Source organism: Ceratotherium simum, chromosome 9 (assembly GCF_057802395.1).
Source record: "Ceratotherium simum simum isolate JZ-2026a chromosome 9, ASM5780239v1, whole genome shotgun sequence".
Lineage (NCBI taxonomy): Eukaryota > Metazoa > Chordata > Mammalia > Perissodactyla > Rhinocerotidae > Ceratotherium > Ceratotherium simum.
This window is the reverse complement of record NC_141908.1, coordinates 66,897,816-66,912,251: the sequence shown is the minus strand read 5'-3', so window position 1 is coordinate 66,912,251 and position 14,436 is coordinate 66,897,816. Positions and strand designations below refer to the sequence as shown.

The 14,436-nt window shown below is 40.6% G+C and overlaps 1 protein-coding gene across 1 annotated transcript in view; it reads right to left on the bottom strand.

Annotated features, from left to right (window-relative positions):
• The window catches only part of WDR75 (WD repeat domain 75), a 31,184-nt gene extending 17,943 nt beyond the window's left edge, over positions 1-13,241 (bottom strand). The window contains exons 1-5 of the mRNA XM_004426723.3: positions 13,118-13,241; positions 7,771-7,900; positions 5,714-5,779; positions 4,452-4,542; positions 555-679 (exon numbers count right to left, since the gene is read on the bottom strand). Of these exons, the coding sequence (XP_004426780.1) occupies positions 555-679; positions 4,452-4,542; positions 5,714-5,779; positions 7,771-7,900; positions 13,118-13,203 (498 nt within the window). The 5' untranslated portion in view covers positions 13,204-13,241. The remainder of the gene's footprint in view (positions 1-554; positions 680-4,451; positions 4,543-5,713; positions 5,780-7,770; positions 7,901-13,117) is intronic.
• Between the last annotated feature and the right edge of the window lie 1,195 nt (positions 13,242-14,436).

Sequence of the window (14,436 nt, the reverse complement as noted above, 5' to 3'; positions counted from 1 at the left end):
GAAAACTTACGTATACACTCGCTGCAATGTTAAGTTAAAAAAAAACATAAAAAGCCTTCAGATACTAATTCAGTTTGGAAAAAGTTATTTTATACGTTTAGGAAAAAGTCTAGAAAGAGATTCCTTAAATATTATCACTGGTAAGATTTAATATCTTCACTTTATTTTTAATTTCCAAATTTTCTATAATGGGCATATTAATTATGGACAAGGAGGTCATATTTTCTAAAGACACACGGTCCAAGATAAAAGGATCTGAGTGGCTTTTACGTGGGACAGGCTAAGAAATACAGTACAAATGCCAAAACGTTGATATTTTCGGAACAATTAGAGGGTTTACAAGAGCAATAGGACAGTTTATACAAAATTAAGATGGTCCTAAAAAGTCTACACCAAAATCTTTCACGCTAAAGCAATGAAACACACTTCTTAGTTACTAACAAAAATACTGTAACTCAAGGCAATATTAAATCACTATAACATAAAACGCTGAGGAAAGACTGTAAGAAAGAGATTTTATGTACAAAAATGAAAACCAACAAAACAAATTTTACCTCATGTCCAAAGGCAATGCACTTGGGTGACTGGTTTATGTAATCCAAAACAAAGGAGAGCTCCTTAGCCTCTATTTCCTGGCTTGATGATTTTGGCAGTTTCACTGAAACCAGCTGAAATACATCTAGCCAAAGGAAACTACATCAATATAAACCTTCTCTAGAGAAAGTGAAGATGTGGGTTTATTCATATAAAACTGTTAATTAGTACTCTAGAATTCATTAGATGCCAAGATAATAATTCTAGACTATCTTGAACAAAATGCACCTTAAAGTTGGACTCCTCTGAATATACAAGTTTCAAATGGAAGTCTAATTCCACAACCCATATATATTCATGCTCTATATATGTAGAAATAGAAAAAAATTTCTTACTGGTGCATTCTACATTCCAAGGCACTAAGCTGACCTTTAAAATGGAGATGGAATGATATACTGGTGAACTAAGCAGCCAAAGGCAACACACCCTCTGAGAACTTTCAGAAACGCTATAGGCTTGCCACACATTCATAGGACAAATCTCTTTTTCTGTAATATTGACATGCTCTTCTCTTTACATCGCGTTTAAAAATTTCTCTTCAAGAGGAAATAGCTACATTTTACTATGCTATCTCCTTATCCTCCTAGGCTTTATAATGTGTCTAAAATTCTGTAACACACTGATCTATCATTTTCCCGTTTCCCAGCCTGCTTATTATATGCTCTGAACTCTTGATTCTTCTACCCTTCCCAGTCATCTCACACTTTACATACCCAAACCCTGAACTCTTGATTTTCCTGTCTAAACTTAGTCTTTCCCCATTTTGCCCATTGCAGGAAATGCCACTACCATTTACCCAGTTCCTTAGACTAAATTGTTGAGTCATCTTTGACTTCTATCATATCCTGCATCAAACCATCAGCAAACTCTGTTGGTTGTATCTTCAAAAGATATCCAGGGGCTGGCCTTGTGGCCTAGTGGTTAAGTCTGACGCACTCCACTTCGGTAGCCTGCGTTCAGTTCCTGGGTGCGGACCTACACCACTTGTCAGCCATGCCGTGGCAGTGACCCACATATAAAAAAGTGGAGGAAGACTGGCACAGATGTCAGATCAGGGCTAATCTTCCTCAAGCAAAAAAAGAGGAGGATTGGCAACAGATGTTAGCTCAGGGCTAATCTTCCTCAGGAAAAAAAACCCCTCCAGAATTCAATCATTTCTCACCACTTCTGCCGCTACCAACCAGTCTAAAGCCATGATCATGTTTCATACTCTAAGTGTTAGGAGCAATGACCCTTTAACTCTTCTCCCTACTTCCACTCTTGTCCCCCTTTAGTCTATTCTCAACAAAGAAGGTGGTGATTCTATTACAACTAAGTCAGATCATGTCACTCTTCTGCTCAAAACTCTTCAATGGCTTTTTATCTACTCAGAGTAAAAACCAAAGTCCTTCCAATGTCCTACAAGGCTCTATATTATCTATTCTTCCTTGGCTTACTCCAATCCAGCCTCCCTGCTTCTATTCCTTGAACACGCCAGGAATGCTCTCGAGTATGCTTTTCCAACACAGCTGCAGTTTCTTCTTCTTCCTTTCAGAACTTTCCCTGACCACTTATTCAATATGTATTCCTCCAATGTTACCTGTTCCCCTCTCCTGCTAAGTTCTTCTCTAAAACACCTTTCATATTATTGTATCATATGACTGATCTAGTCTGCTTACTGTTGGGATTTATTGTCTGTTTTGTTCTCTGCAACCAGAATAGCATCTGGCACATGGTAAGCATTCAGTTAGCTGTTGAATGAATCAATTACATACAGTCAAGAAATGACACCATAACAGATAATATGTAAATATTAATTTGTTTTTAAACCAGAGAAACGTATTTCAGTGTGATTTATACCATTTTCTACCAGAGACTGGTTTTGGACTGTGGAACAAAGATGAAACAAATGAAGAGAGGAGATATATTTATATATATTTTATTAGGAGCCAGTCACAGGGAATCTTTCCAAGCCTGATTCACATTTTTACGTAATAGATAACTAGATTTTCACATGCTGAGTGCCTATGATGTGCCAAGTACTGGAGAGTAACACTAGATCCCACCATGAACAGAACTCAGATTAGAGTATAGCATTTGAAGTTTCCACAGCTGACTCCAAAAGACTAATGACTAGGATCTTTACTTTAGATCACTTTCTACTCTTGTTGCACATTAGACTCAACTAGGGAATATATAAGTAAATACTTAGGCCGCACTACAGAGAATCTTACGTTTTTAGTTCCTTGGAGTGATTCTAATGTGCAGCCAGTGTTAAGACTCACTAGTCTCACTGATAATGGCTAGAAAAGTTTTGCTACAGTTATTGGCAACTACCCTTTCAATTGAGGAATCATGGGATGAGTATATGGGGTAGTCACCAAATGTGAGTGGTGAGCAGAATCACCTGGAGAGATATGAAAAATGCAGATTCCTAGACTAAATCTCAGACCTAGTGAATCACTTGTCAGTCAGGGACATTAGGAATCTGCATTTTTAGTTAAGTATGTGGATAGACATTAACAATCTACATATTTATAGACAGAATGGAATCTAAATATTGAAGAGTGTTATCTTTAAAGCAGTCATCTGGGAAGGCGACTTAATTATTTAAGAACGTTGCCATTTCCAGAACATTTTTTGGAATGTCCTTTAGAGGTGGTTTACGGGCCACATAAGAAAACTAAACTTACTGATTTTTATTCTTTCATGTCACGTTTTTGATAGATGAAATATTACTCATTAACAGACTGGGCACCAAACGAGTTTTAGCTAAAAAAACAGATTTAGCTTTCACAGTTTTGACTATTCTCAGGTAACTTAAAAGTCCATGATCTATAACAATTTGCAAATTTGTTTCAGCCAAAATAAAACAAAAACAAACAAACAAACCACTGTGGAAAAAATTTACTTAACTAATGAGCCGTAAACCAGATTGGCTGATTGCTAAATAACCATCTTAAAGCTGCTTTAAACTTTGAATTCTGAATACAGCCATATTTCATGGAGGACACCACAGGGTGCAGTGGCATTTTTGAATTCTGGAATTAGAAAAATTCTCTGATAAATCTTTCATGTCAGTGTTCTGATATATCAAATTCTCTGCTAAAGGACAATGTTTTTTTTTGTGAGGGAGATCAGCCCTGAGCTAACGTCCACGCCAGTCCTCCTCTTTTTGCTGAGGAAGACTGGTTCTGAGCTAACATCCGTGCCCATCTTCCTCCACTTTACATGGGACGCTGTCACAGCATGGCCGGAAAAGTGGTGCGTCAATGCGCGCCCGGGATCCGAGCCCGGGCCCCCAGCAGCGGAGCATGCACACTTAACGGCTATGCCACAGGGCTGGCCCCAAGGACAATTATTTTTAACCACTGAAGACACTCCAGAACTCCTAAAATGCTCTGAAACATGGCAATTTCAATGGAATAATGTTCCAGGGATAATGATAATATAATAATAATGATTTAGTCACACTACTAGTTCTTAATATCAACCTGTTTTCTATACCATTTCTCACAGATTCAAGATCAACAAAAGGAGTGTTCAGTGATGGGTACAATGATAGTGAGGCTTAAGAATGACAGATTAAGTTCAGTAGGAAGATGAATTCTGGCCCACCTCTGCAAAAGAGTTTTAACATTTGAGCCCTGCAGACTGTTGTTATAACCACACAGAAAGTAACCATTCCCTCACTGCATATTTCAGAACTGATACGAAGCCTCCCCCAAATGAATGCAATGACAATGAAAGCAATTTAAACACCGACTCCAGACACCGTTAACTTCAGACTAAATCCAAAATGTTAAATTTTGAGAAACTGTAAAATATAAGGAGCCACTCAATGCTACAGAAAACAAAATGAATTATTTATACTATACCTGGTTTTTCTTTATTTATTGTCACAAAGACAGAATCTTCAGCACGGGCAATAGCAAAAAGGGCATGAAGTTTATGTCCAACTATGAAGGTCTGAAAGATAAAAAGGACCCTATTGTTTACTGTCTGTCTGCCATCCCCTCCCTTGACAACTAGAACATAAATTCCATAGAGAGCAAGGAATTTTTATCCATTTCGCTCACTGCTGTATCTCTCCAACATCAGAAGAGTATCTGGCCTACAGGAGATACTCAATACATATTTGTTGAATAACTTTTCAAGTTAATACATACTGATCTTCCTGTTTCTTTTTAACAGTTGTATAGTATTCCACTGAATGAATATCAAATTTTAACTGACATCAAGGTTATACTTAGTTTTTTTCTCCCATAGACAATGATGTAAGAACTATATATACACGCCATTATTTCAACAAGAGATTCCTAAAGGTGAGACTGCTGGAACAAAAGTTATTTTTTCATTTTCAGTTTTACTCTCATTGATTATGTATAAAAGTATCAGTTTCTCCACACTTTACCTATCACTAGATTTTTTCTCTTTTTTTTCCTGAGGAAGATTGGCCCTGAGCTAACATCTGTTGCCAATCTTCCTCTTTTTCTTTTTTCTCCCCAAAGCCCCAGTACATAGTTGTATATCCTAGTTGTAGGTCCTTCTAGTTCTTCTACGTGGGACGCCACCTCAGCGTGGCTTGATGAGCGGTCAGTAGGTCCGCACCCAGGATCTGAACCAGTGAACTCTGGGCTGCCAAAGCCGAACGCGTAAACTTAACCGCTATGCCATCAGGCAGGCCCCTAGATTTTTCCTCTATCTGCAATTTGGCTAAACTGATAGGGGAAAATGCTATATCATTTGTTTTAATTTGCATTTCTTTATTAATGAGGTTAACTATCTCTTCATGTTTACTGGCTGTTATTTCTTTTTCTGTGTATTAAATACTCATACCCTGGCCAATTTTTTCCACTGGGTTATTAGTTGTTCTTTATTGGGGATTTTTTGGGGATTTTTTGTATATTAGGGATAACATCTCTTATAAATATTTTCCTCGAGTTTTATTGCTCATCTTTTTGTTAGAAGTTTAAAATTTTTAAATAGTCAAATTTGTCTTTCTTTTATGGTGTGTGACTTTCAAGACCTGTTTAGGAAGGCTATCTAAAGATGGGGCCTTATAGAAGGAATCAATATATCTGTAAATTACGTTGTCATTCCTTTTCACATAATGAAAATGAAAGATCAATCCACGTACCTTTATCAAAATGCCATCTACATAATCCCACAGTTTAATTGTGCCATCAAAGGAACACGAATACAACTAAAAGAGTAAAAATAGTACAAAATTGATTAAAAAAATAGAGCTCCATTAAGATAACCAATGAACAATTAAGTGCTGATACAGAAGGCATTTTCTATTTACTAATTTATTGTTAGCCTTAAAGAAGTGGAGTCATTAACTTATACTGTTTTTGCAAAATAGAAAATCTTATCATAGCTCTTTTGAGGAAGCAGATCCATCAATTTCAAATTTTCACCAAAATGAGGGGGAAAAAGTCAACCTTCTATCTTCAGGAGGCAGATGGTAACGTACTGAGTTACAAAAAGCACTTAACAGCTTGTTGCTATTTCTCCCAGAGCCTGGTCTGTTTTTATTAGCACAACTGCTTTCGTCTTTCCTGGGAATTAAAGGAGTGCTTCTCAAATGATCTGAGAATGTCTTTTTTGTTTTCTTTTTTAAATTCTGAACCCATTAAGGACTAATAATTGTGTAAATACAATAGAAGTTGTTATGTACTTGGATGCTGTGGCAATATCACAGTGCTCTGAAGTTTTGGGACACTCAATTTCTATCCTTATCTCACTGCAGACTGGTAACCAACAGTCTGTGGACCACACTTTGGGAGCACCAGAAGGCCTTAGTAATACGTATTTTTATTTTTGTCCCAGTGGATTTAGTTTTACTAAGGTCATGCCGGATTTTTTGCTGTTATTGTAAAAACACTTTGCTTATAATGTTCATAAATAATTTTAAGTTTTTTTGAAAGAAAGTGGCAATTTTAACATTTCTGCCAACGAGGACATGGGATCAGAGAATAGAAATAAAAAATGATAGAGTAAGAAAAGATTATCTATCCAAGTAAAAGAATTAAAGTACATCACAATTACCACATATAACATTAGAATCATGAACATGGATTAGTAAAATACAAGGCAAACACCTAATCACTGTCAAAACAATGGTTAACACACAAATACTATGACTCTGAAGTCCAGAGACTCTGCACTCCCCACCACCTCAGCCAAACCAATTTTAACGAAAGGAATTTTTGCTATCAAAAACATTCAAATGCGACAGATAATGATAAGCTGTTTTCTCAAACCCTCAGAAGACAGCAAGGAAAAAATCTGTGCTTGGATCCTGCAGAAAAGCTACTTAACTTCGATTTTCAACAGTAGCTCACTGAATTTTGGAAAGATCACTGTTACTTTATGCCCCACTTCCTTTCTGATAACACAGTGAGTGGCAATGCAAATCCATTCTCATATCATCAATAACTTCCAAGTTGGCTGTGACTAATCTGGAAAAATGGAACTTGATCAAAAACTAGAGCAAGAGTAACATGTTTTTGAGATAACTCTTTAGTAGCTGCTGAAACTTAAGAACAGAATTAAAATGACGTTCTATTATTCTCGAATTCTGAGAAGCAAAAGCTGCTTTGAGAGGGGCGTGGGGAAGTCTGGACTAAACTAGATTCCTAAGTTTGTCCTGAAATTAACGGGTCAATCCACTGACTAAAGAAGCCCTTCCTCTTGTCTGGACACTGGCCTTGAGATTAGGTAACATCTGCATTAACACTAAACAGCCTCACCTGTGAAAGAATAGATATCTACAAAATCAATACCTCTGAGCCAACCTTTTCAAAACTGTGTTCCAGAAACCAAAGGGTTCAAGGGCATATACGTCTGAGAAACACCAAATACTATATACCCCTTTTGGATATTCACAATGCATATAAGGGGACCTGAGAAGACCTACAATCAAGAAATTCATTTAACTGTGCTTAATCCTGAATTTCAGAAACTCAAACAGCCAAGAACCCTTCTTTCAAGTAACACCTATTAGCATCCTACGGAACAAGTGGTTTACAGAGTATACCACAGGCAATGTAGTTCTAGGCTGCGCCCCTACTTTAATAGCTAAAAATAAGTGAAAAATACTCTGAATCAGAAAATCAACACATTTTTCTGATTATGACCTGGAAAGTTTCCCAGCCAAAATTAAAATATTCAATATAAATCATTTGACACCTGTAGATGGTTGCTGGGGTTGAGCTGGATTCCAGTCACCAGATTTCTGTGCCCTTGCAATATGTGTACACATTCTTCTGTAGCTGTGCTATAAACTTTAACAAAGTCTCCAGAGACACAGAAGATATACCTGGAAATAAGAAAGGAAAATAAGTTTCATGTGCTCTGCTAACAGCAGTCTTCCCACATACCCCAGCTCTCCATCGTTCACTGGGACACCAGCTTAAAAACACTAAGTCAGAGGTTCTCTTTAGATGGGAGGTCTCTTGCATAGCAAAGTACAAAGACTTTGTGGCAGTTCTTTTTCTTGTTGTTGAAATGCTGGTTCTGCTTTTATCTTTCTGGATTTGTGGCTTTCTTCCATATAGCAGAGGCTACTAAATTATTAAAAGTGGTTAAGTTGGGGTAATATTTGTTTGACAATTTTCATAACAGATATAACCATAGAACAAAGTTCTGAAATGCAAATCTTCTATCAAATAAAAAAAGTTTGCTCTGTGCAAACTTTCTCTGTGCTCCCAAAGCACCCTTGTGCACAACTTGATTCTAGTACTTTTCACACTGGGTTGAAATACTTGTTTACATTATATCCACCACCCTTAACTTAACTGGCCATTAGCTCGTACAGGGCAAAGGCCTTAATTTATCTTCGATTCCCAATGACCAACAGTTTGTTGAATAGAACTTGCCTAATCCTCAAAGGTTTCATAAACTAACTGGATAAAATGAACCAATAAAAAATTATTACAAAATAATAAGACAGTAAATCTTCTGACGCTGACTTGCTCCTACCCTATTTTATCAATTCTCAGACACCTGATTTTTCACAGGTCTACCTCTCTGAAATCAGGACACATCCTGTAATTGCTGTGGCCAGGAGGCAGTCACAGCACGGTTGTGTGCAACTGTCTAACAGATCAAGAAAGGACAAGCAGCAAAGCATCTAAGGTGTATGGTCTCCCCTCTGGCCGGATCCTCCTCTCCATTCCCATGGGTACTGTAGTTCAGAGTCTTAACATCGCCAGCCTGGACCACTCTTAAGGGCTTCCTACAGTCTCCAGGTGTGGCCCTTCGATTCATCTTTCACACTCACACCAGACTAATTCTACAAACTTGACCACATCACTTCCTTAAGTAAAGAAGAAATTAAATTAAAATCTGTCCATGTTTTCCTACTGCCTTCAGGATATGATCCAGACTCCTATGGCCTTTGGTGATTTGACTCCAGTCTGACTGGAACCACTTTTTCACTTTAACACTGTGCCAAGTGATTCACAACTCCAACACCCCCACCCCGCCCCTCACACACCCCATTAGTACTGACAAGTCGTTTAGGCAGTGGTTCCTTGAGACAGCAGTGGGCGAGGGGCTACTGTCTGCCAAGAAAACTCCCCTAATTGACTCTGATATGCTTCCCCAGAGGAATGGAATTTCCTCTATCTCCATTTGAATGCAAGCCCCAAAGGAAACTCTCTCCATGCTTTTGCACATTCTGCTGTCTACACAGAACATTCTTTCTTTCTGACTACCTCTTTATATAGATTCAGCTCAAGGGCAGCCTTCCTTCATCTTCACTCCAGATCAGCCACCTGTCCTAATGTGCTTCTACAGGATGGTGGGCTTAACTCTATCACACACTTACCACATGGCAAAATGCAAGACTTCCCCTACCAGACTGTGAGCTCCTCGAGGGGAGGAACTGTGGGTTTACTTATTTTAAATAACAACAGAAACACCGTATGGTAGAAAAGGATGTATTTTTAAGAAGTCAAATACAAATGGGTTCCTATGCCAGTTTTACCATGTACTAGCTGAATGATGTTGGCGTTTCCTTAATCCCTCTAAACCTCATGTTCTCCACTGTAAAATGCAGATAACATTTTCTCATAGGGTTATTATGAGGACTAAATGAAACAATGCGTGCAAACGCAAGCTTAGCACACACAGGAACCACTCAATAAATGCTTCCACAAAATTAGGATGATAATATCTAGACCTTGCTGAGAGGAATGCTTGTAGAGCACCCACCACAATGCCTGTCACACAGGACTCAGTCACCTTTGTTGATGAAGTGGAGAAGTAAGAAGTAAGGGATGCTCTCAAGCAGGAACCAGGATTTAAACGAAGCTATGAAGGATGCATGAGTTAAGGACTGGGAAGGGAAAAGAACAGCAACATAACCAAAAGCAGGGAAATAATAACTAACATGGTACCTAGGAAAGACAGGGAACATACCTATCTAACAAGCAAAGTGTGCACAATGGGTAATACCAGGTAACTCAATCGGATAAGCAGAGCTGAGCAAGATCAGGGAAGGCCCTGTAAGCCAGAGAGAAGAGCTGTAGTTAAGGAAGGCAAGAGAAGACTGTTGCAGGGTTCTGAGCAAGACTAGGAATAAGGGTTAGGGTAATAATGTTATGATAGTAGTAACACTTCACGAAAATTATTACAGAAGCAGTATCCAGAATGATCTGCAAGGAAAAAGTATTTAGAGTCAGGGACATTAGCTTTGTGATAATTTAGGAACGTAAAAGGCAAAAATGACCTGTTATTTTAGTTTTCTATACCCTAGCAACCTAATGCTATAATGCACAGCACCACATAACTGTGGGAGGCAACAGGATGTGATGCAAACTGTGCTGGACCGGGAGTCAGTAATACCTGATCCAAGAATGCCACGTCCTGTCACGCACACCCACCTCCCCACCTGCCTCTCCTAACAACCCACTCATGCACACCCACCTCCCCACCCGCCTCTCCTAACAACCCACTCAAGTAGGCAGAACAGAGTTTTTGTCCTAGTTCCAAGAGGACCAGTGACCAAGAGGAAGCTGCTAAAATTCCACCATTCTGTTGTTTTATTTACTATTTCAGCTTTCTTGATAAGCTCCTTGAGGTAAAATACAAAAATACCTTATTATCCTTTGTATAAGCTAACTAACCTGCTGTGGTACCTTTTAGATGACATTCAAATCCTTAATGAGTTCATTATAATCCTGTTTATTTGCTAGAGAACTGGTTTTAATTATTAGCTTCTATATAGATGACCCAAAAAAGTACATATCTCTAAATCTTGACTAAGTTCCCCAAACTTCAGGCCTGAACTTCCTACCTACTATTTACTACGTCCACTTGGTTGTTTTACAGGTACCTTAAACTCAACAGGCCCCAATATTTTGAAGGCCTGAAGTGAACTCAATGTCTTCTCATTAATCTAATTGCTAAATCGCTCCCCAACTCTTGTCTTTTCTCTTCATCTTCAATGTTATCCTAGTTCAGGCCAGTCTTTTCTTGCTTGGATGCCTGATTAGCCTTCTAAGCCTTGGTCTCTACTCTTCCAGACTCTTCTCCCACCACTTCCCTACACCTTATGTTGCAACTACACTGACCTACATACATGACACGCTCCCCCACAACCCGCATTTCAAGCTGCTCACTGTGCCTGGATACCCTCCCCCAAAATCACTGGTGGGGCAAACTCCGGTTCGTCTTGCCAGGGCCTACTACTGAAGGGAAACTTTCACTATATACCTCCCTCGCCTATGCCACCACTGTACCTTGAGTATGCCAGCCTACTCACCTCTCATCTCTCCAACACACATTATACAGTTTTATACATAGTATTCAGATTAATATTCTTCAAGAAACATCATGCTACCTCCCCCAACCCACTCTTATCTAGAGAATTAAAAAATACACTCTCTTTGGACCCAAGAACAATGAAGAACTGGCTCCAAGTTCCCCTTCCAACCTCATTTCCCACTAGCTCCCTTCATATACTATTTCTACTAGCTAACTGGACTACAGTCTGTCAACAAAAACAGGCTTCTACTCCTCTTGCTTACACTGTGCCCCCTACGGAATGCCTTCCCTCCACATGCCCCAGTCAGAATACCATCCACCTGTCTAGGCCTAGCCTAAACGTCACTTCCTCAGCAACCTTCCCCACCCCTAAAAGTCTGATGTTCTCTCTCCCTACGAGCTCCCAAAGTACCAGAGTATGAAACACCTGTTAGAGTATTTTCTTTTCCTCACTAGACTGTAAGCTCTTGAAGGTAGGACCGATTTTGGAATTATCTTAGCTTTTGTCATCTTAGCTTGTTATAAATAACACATAGCTGACAAATACTCAAAAATGCATTGTAGAACTTAGCAAATGAAACACAATGGATCTCAATATAAGGAATAAGGTGTAGAAACAGTACACTGTTGAAAGAAACTGGATATCTAGATTTAAGTCCAAAGTAGGAGAAATTTGGCAACCTCTTTTAGTCTCAGTTTCTTCCTCTGATTCATAAGACAAATATCAACAAAGACCTCTCTACTGTCAAGTTCAACGATTCATTTTTTTTTTTTTTGTCTCTAAGACAATTTATGAAAGCTCCTTCAGCCATGCACGCATTCAACAACCCTGCCATACACCCATAAGCAAGATATTGTGGTGGACACAAACTTTCATAAGATACTATCTCTACTCTTCTAAGATAGAAAAGATTTTTACTAAAGGTTTTTCCTAAGTGTGACTCTAACCTTAAATGATTTGAAAACCTTGTCTTCGTACAATGTGTCACTTCTAGGTGATGCTGACAAGATAGCAACAATAATGATAGCTAACATACATTGAGTCGTTAAGTGCCAGGCATTGTTTCAAGTGCTTGATATGTATTAAAGCATTTAATCCTCAATAACCCTATTAGATTACTAAATATTATTCCTGTTTTACAGATGAGGCAACTGAGGCAGAGATTAAGAAACTTGCAAATGTCACACAATGGAAGAACCCCATTTGGAACCCAGGGAGTAGCTTGGTTTTCAGATACACTGAACTCGCGAGGAGGGACCAGAGCTTCTGTATGATTTCATCCTTTACAGAATCTAATAGTTTTCACGCAAAGCTCCACAAAGGCTGCCAAAATGCCTTTCTGGCGGGTAGAAGAAGGTGGAAAAAGCTGAATCTTTAATCGTTCAGTAATTCCAAGTCACGACTCTGTCCGAGAGAGGGACACTGCTCGCGGTACTGCAAGGGCAGTGGCGTACACATCCATGCCTGGACCATTTTCCAGCCGCCCAACGCCCAGCCGATTCTAGACACGTGGGCCCGCCCCCGGGGCCCTCAATCTACCTGCACGTGACTGTCCGGGGAGGGAACGCCGCCCCAGCGCGCGGGGCCACGGGCCTGAGAGCTTCCTCACTCCTCTCAGCACACACGCACCGGCTCCCTCCCGCGGGCCCCGGGGGCTCCCGCACGCACCCCTCCCCCGAGCCCAGATCCGCTCGCGGGCCAGTCCCCACGCGCCTGACAGTCCCCTCCCCCCGCCCCGGGTGACAACGCGCGCTGGCCCCGTACTTGGAATCCGCAGAGAACACCGCTCTCCTAAAATTCAACTCGCTGCCGCCGCAACGAACCACGCGCACACCCTCCTCCTCCACCATCTTCGCGCAGACGCAGGACCTCGCGGCCGCGGGCCCCGCCCCGAACTTCCTGTACGGAGGCCGGGTGAGAGGGCGCGTGTCCCGGCCCACAGAACCCACGCACGGGCGCCTCTGGGCCGCCGTCTCTATGGTAGGACCCAGCGCCTGTGCTGCCATCTTTGGTATGGGCAACGTCAAATTAGGACACGTGTGAAAAAGGTAAAAGCGAAACAGAGACATAGAAACGATGAATTTATATTAAATACCTCTAAACTCTTATTTAGTACAGTTAAATTTCTCTCCGGCGTTGTCGATCTGACTCTGTAGCTTATCCCACCAGAAGGGAAAGGTGGCCCATAATGTGTCACGTGACCTTTCTCGTAGCTGTGATTGGGGCGCTGCGAGGTGACGCCAGCATCGCGTGCGACCTGGTTTTTTGGTCGCGCAGGTGAGCTGTTGAGTGGAAAGGGAGCTTTCTACTTTTTGCACAGCTGTTTGCTCCTTTCATGAGCCATCGCTTCGTTCCTCTGAGCATAGCGTACGTTCCTACAGAATCTCCCCAGCTCCGAGAGCCTTGCTTTTTGCTTTGGACAGCTGGCTCCTGCTCCGGGGTTGTGGTGCATCCTTCTCTCTCCGGTTCAGTGGAGCAGCTCGGGTGGAGCTGACATTCCACCCACCCCGGCCAAGCTCCGGGGCCGCTGCTCCCTGGTTTGCTATGGGTTGGTTTGTGCGTGTTGCCTTGGTTTTAGCTTCCCCCGTTAGTCGACCGTGTCTGTGGGTTAGGAAGCCCTGAACTCCGAGCATGTTTATGCCCCCATCTCCATTCTTTTTTATAAAGTTAAGTGTATAATTTTCGTGGTCTCTGTATATTGGGGGGTGCTTGTCTTTATTCAGTCATTCGTTCAGTAAACATGTACCGATCCCCCTGTGCCAGCTCTCTACCACTGCTAAGAGTAAAGAGCCACCGACAGCTTAACTCCAACAGGAGCAGGAGATCTGCCTTGTACTTGTCACGCCTTGATGTGTCAAAATTTACCACATCTCTTCAGTCTTTCTGGAGGCTAATAACCTTTGAGAGCCTTCTGTATGTGAGACATAATGCAAGACAGACGTGATCCCTGCCCTGTTACCGTCCATGGGAGAGAGACGATAAAAGTGTTTAACAAACAAAATAGTTACAGATTGTGTGCTGAAGAAAATAAAACAGTAAGAAGAAAGAATAGTTTTCTCTGAGGAAGTTTGGGTTTAACCTGA